Here is a 14300-nt window from a genome sequence, read left to right on the forward strand (position 1 = left end):
TGGATCGAATAGCCACGGGGCAGGATGGAGTTACAAGTGTGGAAGCAGATCCCTGCTGTCGTGGAAAGCTGGTCTTAACGACTACATTTTCTGGCTCTGTGTCTCCTGGGAGGCTGTGTCCTGTGGTCTTCCTCTCCTCCCTAAAGGACAGGGAAGTCGGTTGTCTTGTGTTTTGTTCTGCTGTAGGGGTTCTGCCCCCTGGAAGTGTTCCAGGCTGTAGTCCAGGCAGGGAATGTGCCTCACACAGATCCTTCCTCCTGCCCCTCAAAGGCCAGACCCAGAGATTCAGGCGCTGGGAGCAGCCCGAGAATATATCATAAGATGAACCTTGAGTAGTGACTTCACACTGCGAATCTGACATGACGTGAGGAGCCTAACCAGACCCGGAGGGCTGCTCTGAGGGCCCGTGGACGGTGATGCCTGGGGAGGAGCAGCTGGCAGTACCTGTCCATCTCTCTCTCTTTCACCAAGGCAGGCAGGGCGGCTTGCCTGTGTCCCATCTCTAGAAGCGCGTGGCACTCCAGAAGCATGGTTGACCTTCCGCCCTGTTTTTATGCTCTGTGCCTCCCTTGCTATTCTCCGTGGTCCTTGAGCTGTCACAGCTTCAAGTGGGGCCTCATCACGCAAGCTGCCCTCGTGACACGGCACGGGGAGGGGCTGCCCTGAGCCCACCCCCGAGAGAGCTGCCCGCCGACAGCTGGGGCCCCAGTGCGCCTGGCATGAAGGAGGGCAGGCTGGCCTCCCTGTCCACCTGAAGTGTTGCAAATCGACCTGAGGTTAGAGCTGAGCACAGGAGGCATTCTTACCCTGATTTCACGTTTGAAAGATGTTAAATGACACACACGGGCTCACACGTTGTCGTTAGTTAATAAGTGTAAAGAAGTGAAATCACAACGATAAGGCAAAAATCATGGCTAAGTAAACACTGAGGACTAACAAACTCCAGAGGACAAGCTTTCTGTGGTCCACATTCTTATGTCTTCCCACTTGAAACTGCCTCGCACAGACCCCCACTGCCCTGCATTTACCGGCCACCTTGTCTAGTCCTGGTGTTCGCATCTTATCTCCCCTGACACTGAAGATCTTTTCTGTGGCAGCTTTGTGACGTCTAGGAAGGGCACTGTGGGCAGAGACACTCAGTAAATTGTAGTTGAATGAATGAGTGAAGTAGGAGTCTCCAGACTGAGCTGCCGGCAGTGAGGAGCCGCTCTTTCTTTCTGAGGTCAGCGGCTGAGCTTCAGTAGGTGCTCAGAAACGTCTGCTGAGTGCACGCATGAATGAGTGTGTAAATGTGTAAACAAGCGAATGGATGGCTGGAGGACCGGAGTGTAGCACAAGCGTGATGCGGTCAGTAAAGTCTCACTCCACTAGGGGCACCCGCTACAAGCCGGTGTTCACACCCCCTTCCCGGCGTGGACACAGGCTTGGAGAGCATGACCAGCCAGCTCGTGGTCACACAGTTGTCGTGGCAGAGCCCTGCGGCCCAGTGAGGGGTCAAGGGACACAGCCCTGGAGGCCACCCTCACCTCTGACTCGGTGAAAGTGATGGAGTCCCCAGCGCCACCCTCGGGTGCAGTAATTTTCTAGAAAGACTACAGGACAGAACCCACTGGCGGGGCTGTGCTCACGGCCCTTCTCCGTTACGGAGCGGAGCACGGAGGCCAGTCTGAGAAGGGCGGCTCCCGTCCCTGTGGGCTCAGGCAGAGCCACTCTCCTGGTGTTAATGTGTGACGACACCCACAGAGCCTTGGGGTCCACGTTCCCTGTGGAGTGTGGTTGAGCCCGGTCTCCGGGTCGGCTGACGCTGGTGACCCTAGGCCTTCACCCCAAACCACGTTCTTAGACTCTCCATCCTGACCGGAGGCCCCAGGGAGTCAGGCCTCCCCATCAGGCAGGGCATCCCGGGGCTTAGGGTCTCCTCCAGACACGGGCGGCTGGCCCAGGCCCTCTGAGCAAGGCGGGAGCTCTTAGCCCCGGGAGCAGGCGTCGGGGCCCTCGCGCAGCGAGCACCCCTCCGCAGGGTGGGGGCTTGTCCAGGCGCCCTCACCCGCAGCGCTGCACACTGCGCTGTGGGGTTTGGGAGCGGGGCCAGGGGCTCCCTTTCCTGCGAGCAGCACCTCCGCCAGCCCGCTTCCTGCCAGCGGCCCTTCTTCCCACCCGGGATCCTCCAACGAGATGGTGCGTCCACGGGAGCGGAGGTGCTCTTCACCCTCGGTCCCCAGGGTCACGAGCTTCGAGCCTGTGCTTGGCGGGGCTGCCCCGGCCCATGTGACCCATCTCGCCCTCCATTCACCCTCTGTGCGCTGGCCCCAAGGTGTCGTCCCTCCCTTCCCGCCCGGCGGGTGCCTTGCCGGGAGCCTCTGCCTGTGCCCGTGGCTTTGAGCCACCCCCTTCTCCGTTCTGTGGCCCCCTCACTGGGTTCTGTGGTCACTTCTGCAGCAGTTCTGAGTCCGAGATGGAGGAGGAGGAACCCCCACTGCCCCCCTCGGACCTGGGTGGCGTTCCCTGGAAGGAGGCCGTGAGGATCCATGCTCTTCTGAAAGGAAGGAGTGAAGAGGAGCTCGAGGCCTCCAGGAGCTTCGCAGCTGGGGAGGAGGACGTGGAGGACGCGGGGGACGAGGAGGACGAGGAGGACGAGGAGGACGAGGAGGACGCGTCTAGTGAAGGTCAGAGTAAAGCCTCTTCTCCCGACCCGACCCGCGTGTGGGAGGCTTCTGTGGCCGGGGTCACGTGGCATGCCTCCCACAGGCCCCAGGGGACCCATGAAGGGCTGTCCGGGTAGAGCTGCATGCAGAGGCAGATGAGGGCCTCCTCCAGGTCAGGCCACTCGTCCTGTCCTGTTCCAGCTAGAGGAACGAAGGGAACTTAGCTTTCTGGGGGTTCCCTGGCTCCTGGTCCTGGACGTCGGAGGCTGCCGAGCATTGAGGAGGGAGGGCCCCTCAGGAGGGGTCACCGGTGGTGCGTGGTGACGTGCTGGGACCCGTGTCCTGGTAGGTCAGTCGGGCTGGCTCTGAGATGCCTCTTGTCTCGCACTCGAGGTGTTGGGTCCTGCCCCATCCGCCTGTGTGATCCCAGGTGGTGAGGAAGAGCTTCCTGGGCTCCTTCTCTGGCCTTTGTCGGAGGGTCATTCTCCCTGTCCCGGCTGCACCGGGCCTGGAGTGGTGAGCAGGGCCAGGCAGGCAGAGCCCTGAGTCCGTGGGAACTCGTGTCTGCTTAGGCCGTGCTTTCCGTGTGGGGTGTGGGCAGGATGAGGAGGACGTGAGCCGTTAGCCAAGGAGCCTGGCCCGTGGGGCTGGCCCTGGAGGGCTCTGCGCCTTGCAGGCCTATCTCTCTGTTCCTCCTGGAGTTCCCCGTGCTCGGCGGCCAGTCCCAGCCCGGGCTCGTTCGCTCCAGCTCAGTGAGGGCCAGGCGCTGACCGGGCAGGGTGCGCGTTACCCGTGGTCCTCAGCTGGCAGTGGAGCCCTGAGCTGGCGGCCCTGACGAGGTCAGGCGGCAGAGGTGGGGCCTCCCTTGGGCTCCTGGAGCCCCCGTGGCCCCGGTTCTGCTGTGTAGGCCTCCCTCCCACCTGGAGGTTGGGGTGGGAGCCCAAGGCAGCACGTGGGGCCTGCACACCGCCCTCGTGTGAGGAGTAGGGGGATGGCGTCCGGGCTGCCTCCTCCGTCAGCTGTGTCTGTAGAGCCGAGTGCCCCGGCGTGAGTCAGTGGGGATCGCGTGCACGGCCCGCCCCAGGGGACACAGCCAGGGGTCGGGGCGTGGTGCCCCCTCTTCAGGAGAGCTTGGCCCTGCTTCCCTCCCGAGACCTGATCTCCTGGACGTGGAAGTAGCGTCCGGCTCCAGCCTGCGGGAACGGGCTTGGAGTGGAGGAACCTGGGGATGACTCTTCTCTCTGTCCTCTCCTCCCCGTCTGCCCCCACGCGGTGCTTTGCTGTGGGTGTGGAAGGAGAGTACTGGCCCCGGGACAGAGAACTCCTGCAAGGCCAGCCGCTGGGGCACCTGCCAGAGGAAGAGGACATGGGTACACGTGAAGGTACCTCTGCCCACCTCCACCCCGGCCCCTGGCAGCCGTCCAGCCGCCCCCGAGAGCAGGTCCCCTGTGGAGAGACGGGGTTTCCTAGAGCTGCAGTGGCGGGCGAGGCATCCACCCCTGGGTGCCCCTGTGCCCCTTGACCATTTGCTGCCAGTCCCTCATCCGGTTACGACTCAGCTCCTCCTCTGATGTGAGCCGAGCACCCCACGTCACAGTCAGCTCTCAGAAGTGGCGGGGCCAGCACAGGCGCCCGGAGCCCCTCCCCTGTGCCTGGGCGATGAGTCCCCAAGGCCGCATGCACTGGCGACACGCAGGCGCGCCCCAGGGAGAAGGCTTGCTGTCTTCCCCTGCTTGCCTGGAAGGTGGAGAAGGGGCCTGCGTTTCCTCCTTGACTTAATGTCTTGGTCCGAAGACAGTCGGGCTCTCTGGTGGCTGCTGTGACTCAGCCCCGTCCAGCACCACCAAGGCCCCTCGACCCTAGAGGAAGCCCTTAGAGGCCAGCGGCTCCCAAGAGAGCACACGGGCTGCGACCCCACGCCCAGCACAGCCCCCATCCACGTTCGGTGGCCTTAGCGGTGAGTTCTGCCCACGTCACGTTCCCTGTTGCTTGGAGATTAGGAGGTTGTCGTTTTCATGATGAAGCCAAAGCCAAAGCCAGGTTGCCCAGTTAGACCGTAGAGAGTCCTTCTGATCAGGTGGTACCTGCTCTTGCTGCCCGAGAAGCCACCCTCCCTCCTGTAGGGTCCCCTCCCCCAAGTCGCTGGCTGTCCCTTATTTTAACCCAACTGTATGGCATGGTCCAAGCACTGATTATGGGAGCCCTCGGGGCAGGGGTGCATGCAGATTCCTTGGGCCCCCGAGAGCAAGAACAGCCTGAAGGCGGGGCCCCTGGTGAGTTCTCAGCTGGCTAAGAAGCCGAGCCTTACGTCCAGGGGTGGGTCAGCGGGGCCCCTGGTGAGTTCTCAGCTGGCTAAGAAGCCGAGCCTTACGTCCAGGGGTGGGTCAGCGGGGCCCCTGGTGAGTTCTCAGCTGGCTAAGAAGCCGAGCCTTACGTCCAGGGGTGGGTCAGCGGGGCCCCTGGTGAGTTCTCAGCTGGCTAAGAAGCCGAGCCTTACGTCCAGGGGTGGGTCAGCGGGGCCCCTGGTGAGTTCTCAGCTGGCTAAGAAGCCGAGCCTTACGTCCAGGGGTGGGTCAGCGGGGCCCCTGGTGAGTTCTCAGCTGGCTAAGAAGCCGAGCCTTACGTCCAGGGGTGGGTCAGCGGGGCCCCTGGTGAGTTCTCAGCTGGCTAAGAAGCCGAGCCTTACGTCCAGGGGTGGGTCAGCGGGGCCCCTGGTGAGTTCTCAGCTGGCTAAGAAGCCGAGCCTTACGTCCAGGGGTGGGTCAGCGGGGCCCCTGGTGAGTTCTCAGCTGGCTAAGAAGCCGAGCCTTACGTCCAGGGGTGGGTCAGCGGGGCCCCTGGTGAGTTCTCAGCTGGCTAAGAAGCCGAGCCTTACGTCCAGGGGTGGGTCAGCGGGGCCCCTGGTGAGTTCTCAGCTGGCTAAGAAGCCGAGCCTTACGTCCAGGGGTGGGTCAGCGGGGCCCCTGGTGAGTTCTCAGCTGGCTAAGAAGCCGAGCCTTACGTCCAGGGGTGGGTCAGCGGGGCCCCTGGTGAGTTCTCAGCTGGCTAAGAAGCCGAGCCTTACGTCCAGGGGTGGGTCAGCGGGGCCCCTGGTGAGTTCTCAGCTGGCTAAGAAGCCGAGCCTTACGTCCAGGGGTGGGTCAGCGGGGCCCCTGGTGAGTTCTCAGCTGGCTAAGAAGCCGAGCCTTACGTCCAGGGGTGGGTCAGCGGGGCCCCTGGTGAGTTCTCAGCTGGCTAAGAAGCCGAGCCTTACGTCCAGGGGTGGGTCAGCGGGGCACCAGTAGTGTGTTCGGGAAGAGGGCTTTGACCTCAGAAAGGGCAAAGAGGGGTTTACTTCTTGTTCCCGTGAACTCCCAGTGCTCTGGGGTCTGCAGGACAGACTCTGCTTCCTCCCCACCGCAGCCTTCTCTGAGCCCACCCCCGCCTCAGCCCAGCATATGCTGCATGAGGCCCATTGTAGAAGGGGATGTTTTTCTCTTTAGCTGCAGAAGGTAAAAACTAGAATCCCAGCAGCGTCACTGTCTGCCCCACGTGAGCCGGCTGCCCTGTCCCGCCCCACCTCTGTGTCCACGCGGCAGGGAGCCATAGGCACGGGCTGTGTGGCCAACAGAGCCACGTACTTGGGACCTTGGGAGGCTGGCCCTGCAGAGGCCAGTTGTGACCCGCTCTTTTCTCCTAACTGGGCACTTGGGTCCCTCAGACGCAGTTAAGATGAAAAGAGCTTCAGAAAGGAAGGTACTTTCTGCATCGGAGGGGGAGTGTAGGACTCTCTTCATCCACATTGACAGCTGCATGAGGCTTGAAGGGACTGAATCAAGTTGAATGAGTAGAAGTCGGGCGTGTGTGCATGTGCACGTGTGTGTGCGTGTGCTTATTCTCAATCCTTGCCTCTTTCTGATTCAAACTGATCCTGGCAAGTATGGTAACTTTTCCTTCTGTTTCCTCTCCTGTGGTGTTTGATCCTTCCTTCCCTGGCCTGTTTACTTTCTCCTTCCTTCCTTCCCGTCATCTCTCCCTTCCTCATCTCCTCTGCCCCTCGAACCTGGTGCACTAGCTGGGAGCCCAAGGCTGCAGCAGCTCGTAAATCCAGCCGATCCCTTGGAGATCCAGGCTGACGTGCACTGGACGCACATCCGTGAGAGCCAGGAGGAACAAGTGTCGCCAGCCTCTGAGTCCCCTCCTTCCAGAGGTAACTCCTCCAGGTGCAGGGTGCCTGGCACCTCTGTCCCGCTTCCCCTCGGGCTGCCGGGGACTCTCCTGTAGGGCGGGGCCCCCAGGCTCCTCACAGGTAAGAGCCAGCGGAGCATGTCTGCTCCCTGGGCTCTCGTCAGAGGATATGTGAAGTCTCGGTGGGTAAGAGGTGGGCTGTTGTCCGCTGACGCGAAACAGTGAACTTGACGTTGGGAAAACTAAGAATTTGCTGACGTTGCCCGTGTCACTAGGCAGGGTCCTTCCTTCTCCACTTGGAGGAATGTCCTGTGCTTTTCCTCATGCGGTGTGTCTCGGTGTGAGTGTGCACGGACAGGATGGGGTCAAGGGACCATATCTTGGACTGAAATAAAGTTTTAAGAAGCAGTTTATATCCAGGAGGCCTCTGAAGGAGCGTCGTTACCAGCTCTAGGTTTTAGGGGAGGTGCTCTGCAGCCCACGGCAGGACGATGATGACCCTTGCTCTGGCTTCTTTGAAGGAAGGAAAGGAAAACCTGGAGACCGTGCCCGCCTTGGTGCTTCGCCCTCTGTCTCTTGCTCACCTGTCTCCACGTTTGCACTCGGTGCCTGTTGGGGACACAGCCTGCAGGGTGCCGAGGGCGCAGAGCGGGTGGCCCGGCCTTCATGGGAGTTAGCCACCTTCGCCGCAGGCAAGGCCCACCTCTTTAACCACGTTTGCGGCCGCGTAAACGCCCAGCAGCTCTGCAGGAGCCAAGAGAGGGCCTGCTGACCGGGGACGCCCCCTTGACCCTCCCGTGCTCTCTCTCCTCTCCCTGTCCCGACACCCCGCTTGCCCCTGGTTGGGGCCGGACGGGCCTCGGGCTGTAACGTCGTCCGTCTCTCTTCCGTGTGGACCACAGGAGGACCTCCGCTCTCCTCGCCGGGAACGCTTACTCCCGTGTAACTTTGTATTTATCGTCTGTTTCAAATTCAGGGCCCGACCTTCCCTCCGTTCGCCGTGCAGCAGTGCAGGCCTGGCTGGAGTCGGTCTCCGGAGGTTGTTGGGTGATGTTCGTTCTCTGCCCGCTCACCATAACCACTCTCTTGGCAGCTCTGCTGGTCCCTTAACTCTGGACTTCCAGTGCTGCCGCCAGTGCATGCGCGGCGGAGGGCGGGGGCACGTGCATGCCTCGCTCAGGCCGCCGCCCTTGCATGGACCAGACACGCCACGCGCCCTCCTGGGAAGACCAGAGCAGAGCAGTAGTGCAGTCGGGCGGGGGTGGGCGTCGTTTTGTTAGCAGACATGGAGTGAAACCGCAGCCGAAGGACTGTGCACAGCACTGACGCTCAGAGTCCGCAGAAACGAGGCTGGACAGTGGCCGGGTGTGGGCTGGAGGATTCTCGCAACAGTCAGTACCGCTCCTGTGGTGCCACGACTGAGGCCATCAGTACTGGGGTGAGGGCCAGGCTGGGTCTGCAGGCCGAGGTGCAGGGCTCTCTGCAAGCTCTCAGGCCACGAGGGAGCCGAGAGACCTTGCTTGTCCTCAGTGCACTTTTCGGCGGGGGGGGGGCGTTTCTCAGTGAGGGGCTCTGGCATCGGGCAGGACGTGGGACAGCTTTGGCCCCCACCGGTTGTGAAATGCAGAAGGGCTGGTTGCCCCTTCCGAGTGGGCAGGCTGGTTGCCCCACCAGCCGCCTGCCAGCCGCCCGTTATCCTCCTCGGCTCACAGGTCAGGAGGCACCTTCACGCCGAGCTGTAGAGAGGGCTGCGGTCACCCTCTTCTAGTTAATTTTGTCCCCAGGACGGTTGGACGAGGCTGAGGTATCGGGACGCCCCAGCGGCCGCTGAATAGACCAGAGCTGAGCGTGTCGGCGCCACCTGCTTCCTTGTGTGTGGCTGCTTCTAGCACCCGCTCCATCCTAACTTGGATTAACCCCCAGTTCCCTCCCTCAAGCTATGTCTCTTTCAGCGTTGCTGCTGCTGCATTGATGCTTGTCGTGTATTTTGATACGTGTGACAGTCGTTCCTTTCAGGGTGCCGCTGAGGACCGTAGACTCCTAACCCCGAGTCTGCACGGATGTTTCTCTGAGTAGGAGAACCGCTGGGGGCCACAGGGCCAGGTCTGGGCTTGGGCTGCTCTAGTGTCCTGTGTCTGGAGCCACCCCAGGCTGGGGAGTCCGTGTCACTCTTGCTTCCAACGGACTTGCCAACACAAACGTGTAAAATTGCCTCTCGATGCCCGGCCACTCACAGACTAATTGTAGCACGCGTGTGGGCCCGGCGGGCACCCGCCGTGGGGCGGGCTCAGGTTCTGTCCCCATCAGCGGCCAGCTCGCTGTCCCACAGGAAGCCCCGGGAGGAGAGGCTTGTTTGCCTCAGAAGTCCCCTCCGCTGCTGTGTGATGAGTGAGCAGCAGTGCTGGCGCACAGAGGTCTCAGTCTGTGGAAGTAGCTGAGCGCTCTCCCCAGGACTGGTCCTGGCAAATGCCATCGTCACAGGAGGGCGTCCTGGCCCTGCCTCGTCTGTCCCACACCGATTTCATAGCACTCTCCCGAGCGGGTGTGCACCATCACCTCGTCTTAATAAGCCGAGTGCACAGGAGGGGTGGTGAGGCTAAGTAACAGCTTAAGGAATTATTTAAAAACACCAAGACTCACCCACATGCCACCTGGGTCAAGAAGTACATTCCTAGCACCTAGAGGTGTCCACCTCCAGGCCATCACGGCTGTCTTGTCCCCAGTTTCCTTGTGCTCTGACCCTGTGGCCACTCACGGTCACTGCTGGGTACTGCACAGCCCCGGGCACCGGGGACGCAGCTTCACGAGGCTGGGCTGCTGGCCATCGAGGGTCTCATGGTCCTTTGGCCTGGCCTTGCGTTTCAGCGGGCTCCTCTGCTGCCCAGCCTGCCGGGCTTGACCCTGAGGCCAAGTATGTGCGGGTCAAAGGCCAGCCCCTTTCCTGAAAGGAGACCCGAGAAGAGCCCCCAGGGCACCCCAGGAGGAGGGACCCCTGGTCCAGGCAGCGCAATGCGTCTGTGGCTGCTTCCTGCTGCCTTCTTGTAACCTGAACTGTAGTCTGAGTTCTTGTGCAGGGTTAGGAACATGTGTGAGTGTGTGTGTGTGTGTGTGTGTGTGTGTGTGTGAGTGTGTACGTTAGCCTCCTTGCTCAGGAGAAATGAAGCTTTGCCGCATTTTGCGGTGCTGAAGGGCTGGTCTTGAGTCCAAAAAAACGAACTTTCCACGTCCCCTAGTCCCTCTCTCTTACGCTTAAAAAAAGTATGTGTCTAAGTTCTCCCAAGCGGGGCTGCAGCCCTGCCGGTCGGTCACCCCCCTGCACACGGCACTGGTGCCAGGCTGAGCGGTGGGGCTGCAAACAGACCCCCCAGCTGCCTGGGCTCCGTGTCTTCCCTGAAAGGCAGGGTTAGCAGCCCCCTCGAGGGTTAAGCGGCTTGTGCACGCTTCGGTGGGTGCAGGGCCCCGCTGCCACGTTTGCAGCTGGGTACCTTCCTGATCCGTGTTCAGGAGGCCCCGCCCAGCCTGGCCCCGCCCTGCCCTCGGAGCCCTCCCGGCCCACCGACCCCCACCCAGGCAGGCTTCTCCCCTCTCCTCTTTGCGGTCGTCACGTGACAGCCCTGGGAGCCCCCTGCCCACACGTCTGTCGTCTGTCTGTCCGTCTCTCTCCTCTTCCTTCCTTTGAACGTCTCTGCCTTGCAGTCCCGTTTGACGAGGACGACCTGGAGGAAGATGTGGACTCAGAGCCAGCAGAGATAGAAGGCGAGGCAGCGGAGAATGGGGACACGGGGGACACTGGCGCAGAGCTGGGCGATGGTACGGGGACCCCAGAGCCACCCCCAACCGTGGTGCCCGCCTTCTTCCTCCCGGGGAGGGGCCCGCAGTGGCCTGAGCTCAGGGAAGACGGAACACACATTAAGACGAAAGTGAGGTGCTCAGAGGAGCGGCCGTTAGGGCTCCTGGTTCCTTCCTTGTTCTGCCACTAATCTGAAGATGTGTCGTTTCACCCACCCTTTGGACGTGGGCTGCGCTCGTTAAGTCTTGGGGAGAAACCGAGCAGATTCAGGGCTTCCTACGAGGTCTTTAATCCAGCTGCTGCCTCTGGAAGCTGGTACGAGGAGGAGATGGCGTTGAGGGGGAGGGGCAGGGACTGGGCTGGGAGGTGAGAACGGGCGGGGCTGGGCCGGGAGGGCTCTGAGTCCCCGAGGCTGGTCCTTCCTGTGGAGCCGTCCGTGTGCTCAGGAAGGCCCGCACCCTCAAAAGAGAGGAGGTGCCACGGGCGTCCTGGGGCTCCGCGTCACAGAGGATGCTGTGTTGATGGACGAGTCTCAGGAGGGGGACCAGCGGGCAGCGCCTGGCCGGGATGCAGAGCCGGCTGGACCTCACGCTGCAGTTGGTGGCCTGGCGGCTGTCCTCTGAGGAGCCGGGAGCCTGGCAAGGAGCACAGCCTCACTTGAGGTCTGTGCTTACTTCCCTTGGCAGGTCAGCACTGGTCGGACGACGTGCCGTCAGAGACTGACACGGAGCTGCAGCAGGTGGCGGCGGGAGTGGGACTGGAGCTGCGGGTGTCTGAAGGCGAGGAGGAGCCACCGCCGGCCTTGGCAAGGCGCCCAGAGAGAGGTCTGTGTGCGAGCCCCTGCCCTCCCCTCCCTGCACGGCCCCTTCCCCTGTGGCACCTGTGCAGCTCACCTTTGGACCTTTGGATGCAGATCCTACACTGGTGACATGGCCGAGGCCGGGACGCCCTGGGAGCAGCCCCGCTGCAGTGCGAGCGGGTGTTTCCTCTTGCAAATCCTGCGTCTGTTTTCTCAGGTTGCTCCCAAGTCTCCAGCCCCAGCCGGTCCCCTGAGGAGCACTCGGTCCTGTCCTCCCCAGCCGACAGCCTCAGGGCACAGGTAAGGATTTGGGGCCCACTTTGGAGGCAGAGCTGATGGGACTCCTTAGGGGCCTTGGTGTGAACCCAGTTTTTTTATTCCCTGTGCTGATGGGCTGTTGAAAACAGGAGTGGCCCTGGGGCTCCGGCCCAGTGTGGCCTGCTGTGCGCCAATCCCACCGCTGAGCTTCCCACTACTGTTCTCTGTGTGTCCATACAGCATACCGTTTTAACATAAATTTATTTTTAAGTTAAAACAGTAATATTTGTGGGATTACTGGTTTGATACAACAGATGTGTTTTTTCTCAATATTATGCTAAAATGAATGTATGATTTTCTAAATTAAAAATACTTGTCCAGGTGACCAGTGGTCTTTGAACCACACACTGCAGGATGCTCCATAAATAGATAGTAACACTGTGTCCTGTGGAACACGTTTTAGGGGAGGCCATCTAGAGGGCGGCCGGAGCTTGAGGCCTGGGGCTACTTGGATTGGTCTTTGGGGTCCTGAGGAGCAAGGTGATTTGGGGGGTTTCATCTGCAATGAGGCCGGGGCGTGGCAGGAAGGACAGTCCGGGAGGCAGACTGCAATTGATGCTGTTTTAAGTCTTACGTCAAGAGACCTCGGAGCTCTGGGGCTGGTCGTTAGCATCCTTTGGCTGATGTCAGTTCAGGGCCCAAAGAACCAGATGCGTTTGGGATGAACCAAACCTGAAAACTTCACATGTTCACTGGGTGAGGGGCTCTGAAGCTTGACAGATGGATCAAAACGGGGGATGTTCTCCTGGCCCTTGATCATGGCCCCCCGCATGGAGAGGGTGTTTCAGGAAGCTCAGGCCCTTGGCGGGAGAGCATGCCCATCAGAGCCCTGCCTTCTAAGCAGCTCCTGTCACCTTGCTTTCCCACAGGGCTCCCGAGCCCCGCGCGCCTCTGCAGCCGCCACGAGGGCGTTGACCGCGGAGAGCCCTGTGCCAGAGCCAGAGCCAGAGCTCGCCCATGGGGAGCCCACAGCCGGCACCCCTGTCCAATCACAGCCCGAAGCCAGGACGCCGCCCTCACCCGCAAGCCCACAGCGCCGGTCCCCGCTGGCCCCCCTCCCCATCTGCTCCCAGCCTCAGCCGTCCGCCGAGGCCACCGTGCCGTCCCCCACCGTGTCCCCCATCCGCTTCCAGCCTGTGCCGGCCAGAACCTCCACCCCCCTGGCCCCCCTCCCCGTGAAGAGCCAGGGGGTCACCAAGGACACACTGGGCAGCCCCCTCCCTGGGGACGAGGCCCTGAGACGCAGCGACCTGGTGGCAGAGTTCTGGATGAAGAGCGCAGAGATCCGCCGCAGCCTGGGGCTCACGCCCGTGCGACGGGGCCCTGGACCCGAGCCCGCGTTCCAGCCCGCGCCCCTGCAGGCCTGTCGAGCTGAGAAGCTCCCCCAGGGCGAGGGACCCTGGCTTCTGAAACCCACACCTGTCCCCGGGAGGCTGGGGCCGCCTGCCGCCAGGGGGACCCAGCCCTCCCCGCCCACCCCGGGGTCCCCACCTGGCAGGGAGCCGAAGGGCGCCCGGGCGGAGCACAGAGACCTGTCCAGCAGCTCGGGGCTGGGCCTGCAGGGCAGCTCCTCCCGCACCAGGACGCCCGGCAGCCAGAGCTTCAGCACCTCCGACTCCACCATGCTCACGCCCCCCTCCAGCCCGCCGCCCCCACCTCCCGACGAGGAGCCCGCCACCCTTCACGGGAAGCCGGCCCTGGCGGGGCAGCTCGCAGCCTCGGAGCCCCGAGCACCGGCCGCGTGCGTGCGGACCCCGCGGGAGCCCACCCGGCCGCCCCCGGAGGAGGCACCGAAGCTATTTGTGGAGAGCGTGGACGAGATCCCCTTTGCGGACGATGTGGAGGACACGTATGACGACCGCACGGAGGACTCGAGTCTGCAGGAGCCCTTCTTCACGCCCCCCTCCCGCTGGCCCTGCCCCGAGCAGCCCCTGGCCCAGGAGAGAGGCCGGGGGCCTGAGAGTGGGCTCCCGCCACAGAAGCGGGGGCTGCCGCTGGTCTCCGCCGAGGCCAAGGAGCTGGCAGCCGAGCGTATGCGCGCCCGGGAGAAGTCAGTGCGGAGCCCGGCGCTGAGGGATGCCATGGCCCGGCAGCTGAGCAGGATGAAGGAGATGGACACCGTGGCCACCGCCCCCAGGGCCCCCAGGACCCCGGCACCCCGCAGAGCCACCGCCGTGCCCCCCAAGGGCCCCGAGGAGCCCACCCCAATGCACAAAGCCACGAGTGAGGAGGTCCCGTCGCCTCCCTCGGACTCAGGGGGCCTGGACGGCTCGGTTACCTCGTCCGAGGGCTCCAGCGGGAAGAGCAAGAAGAGATCGTCCCTCTTCTCCCCCAGAAGAAACAAGAAAGAGAAGAAGCCCAAGGGTGACGGCCGGCCCCCGGAGAGGCCCAGCCCCAGCGCCCTGGAGGAAGCAGCAGCCAAGCCCAGGTCCCTGTGGAAGTCCGTCTTCTCCGGGTACAGGAAGGACAAGAAGAAGAAGGGTGATGGCAGGTCCCGCCCCAGCACCCCTTCCAGTGGGACCACTGTGGACGCCGGCAAGCCAGGGGCGTCTCCTGTCACGAGAGCAGGTACAGCAGCACG

At 62.5% G+C, this 14300-nt stretch overlaps 1 protein-coding gene across 1 annotated transcript in view; it reads left to right on the forward strand.

The window, feature by feature from the left end:
* Nucleotides 1-14300, forward strand: part of MICAL3 (microtubule associated monooxygenase, calponin and LIM domain containing 3) — a gene marked incomplete at its 3' end in the record, with an annotated part of 156281 nt that overhangs the window by 117881 nt on the left and 24100 nt on the right. Inside the window, exons 28-35 of the mRNA XM_082851131.1 lie at nt 2440-2672; nt 3941-4027; nt 6700-6834; nt 7789-7851; nt 10509-10622; nt 11289-11426; nt 11619-11701; nt 12589-14287. Of these exons, the coding sequence (XP_082707257.1) occupies nt 2440-2672; nt 3941-4027; nt 6700-6834; nt 7789-7851; nt 10509-10622; nt 11289-11426; nt 11619-11701; nt 12589-14287 (2552 nt within the window). The remainder of the gene's footprint in view (nt 1-2439; nt 2673-3940; nt 4028-6699; nt 6835-7788; nt 7852-10508; nt 10623-11288; nt 11427-11618; nt 11702-12588; nt 14288-14300) is intronic.

Source organism: Leucopleurus acutus (genome assembly GCF_964270905.1).
Source record: "Leucopleurus acutus genome assembly, chromosome: 11".
Lineage (NCBI taxonomy): Eukaryota > Metazoa > Chordata > Mammalia > Artiodactyla > Delphinidae > Leucopleurus > Leucopleurus acutus.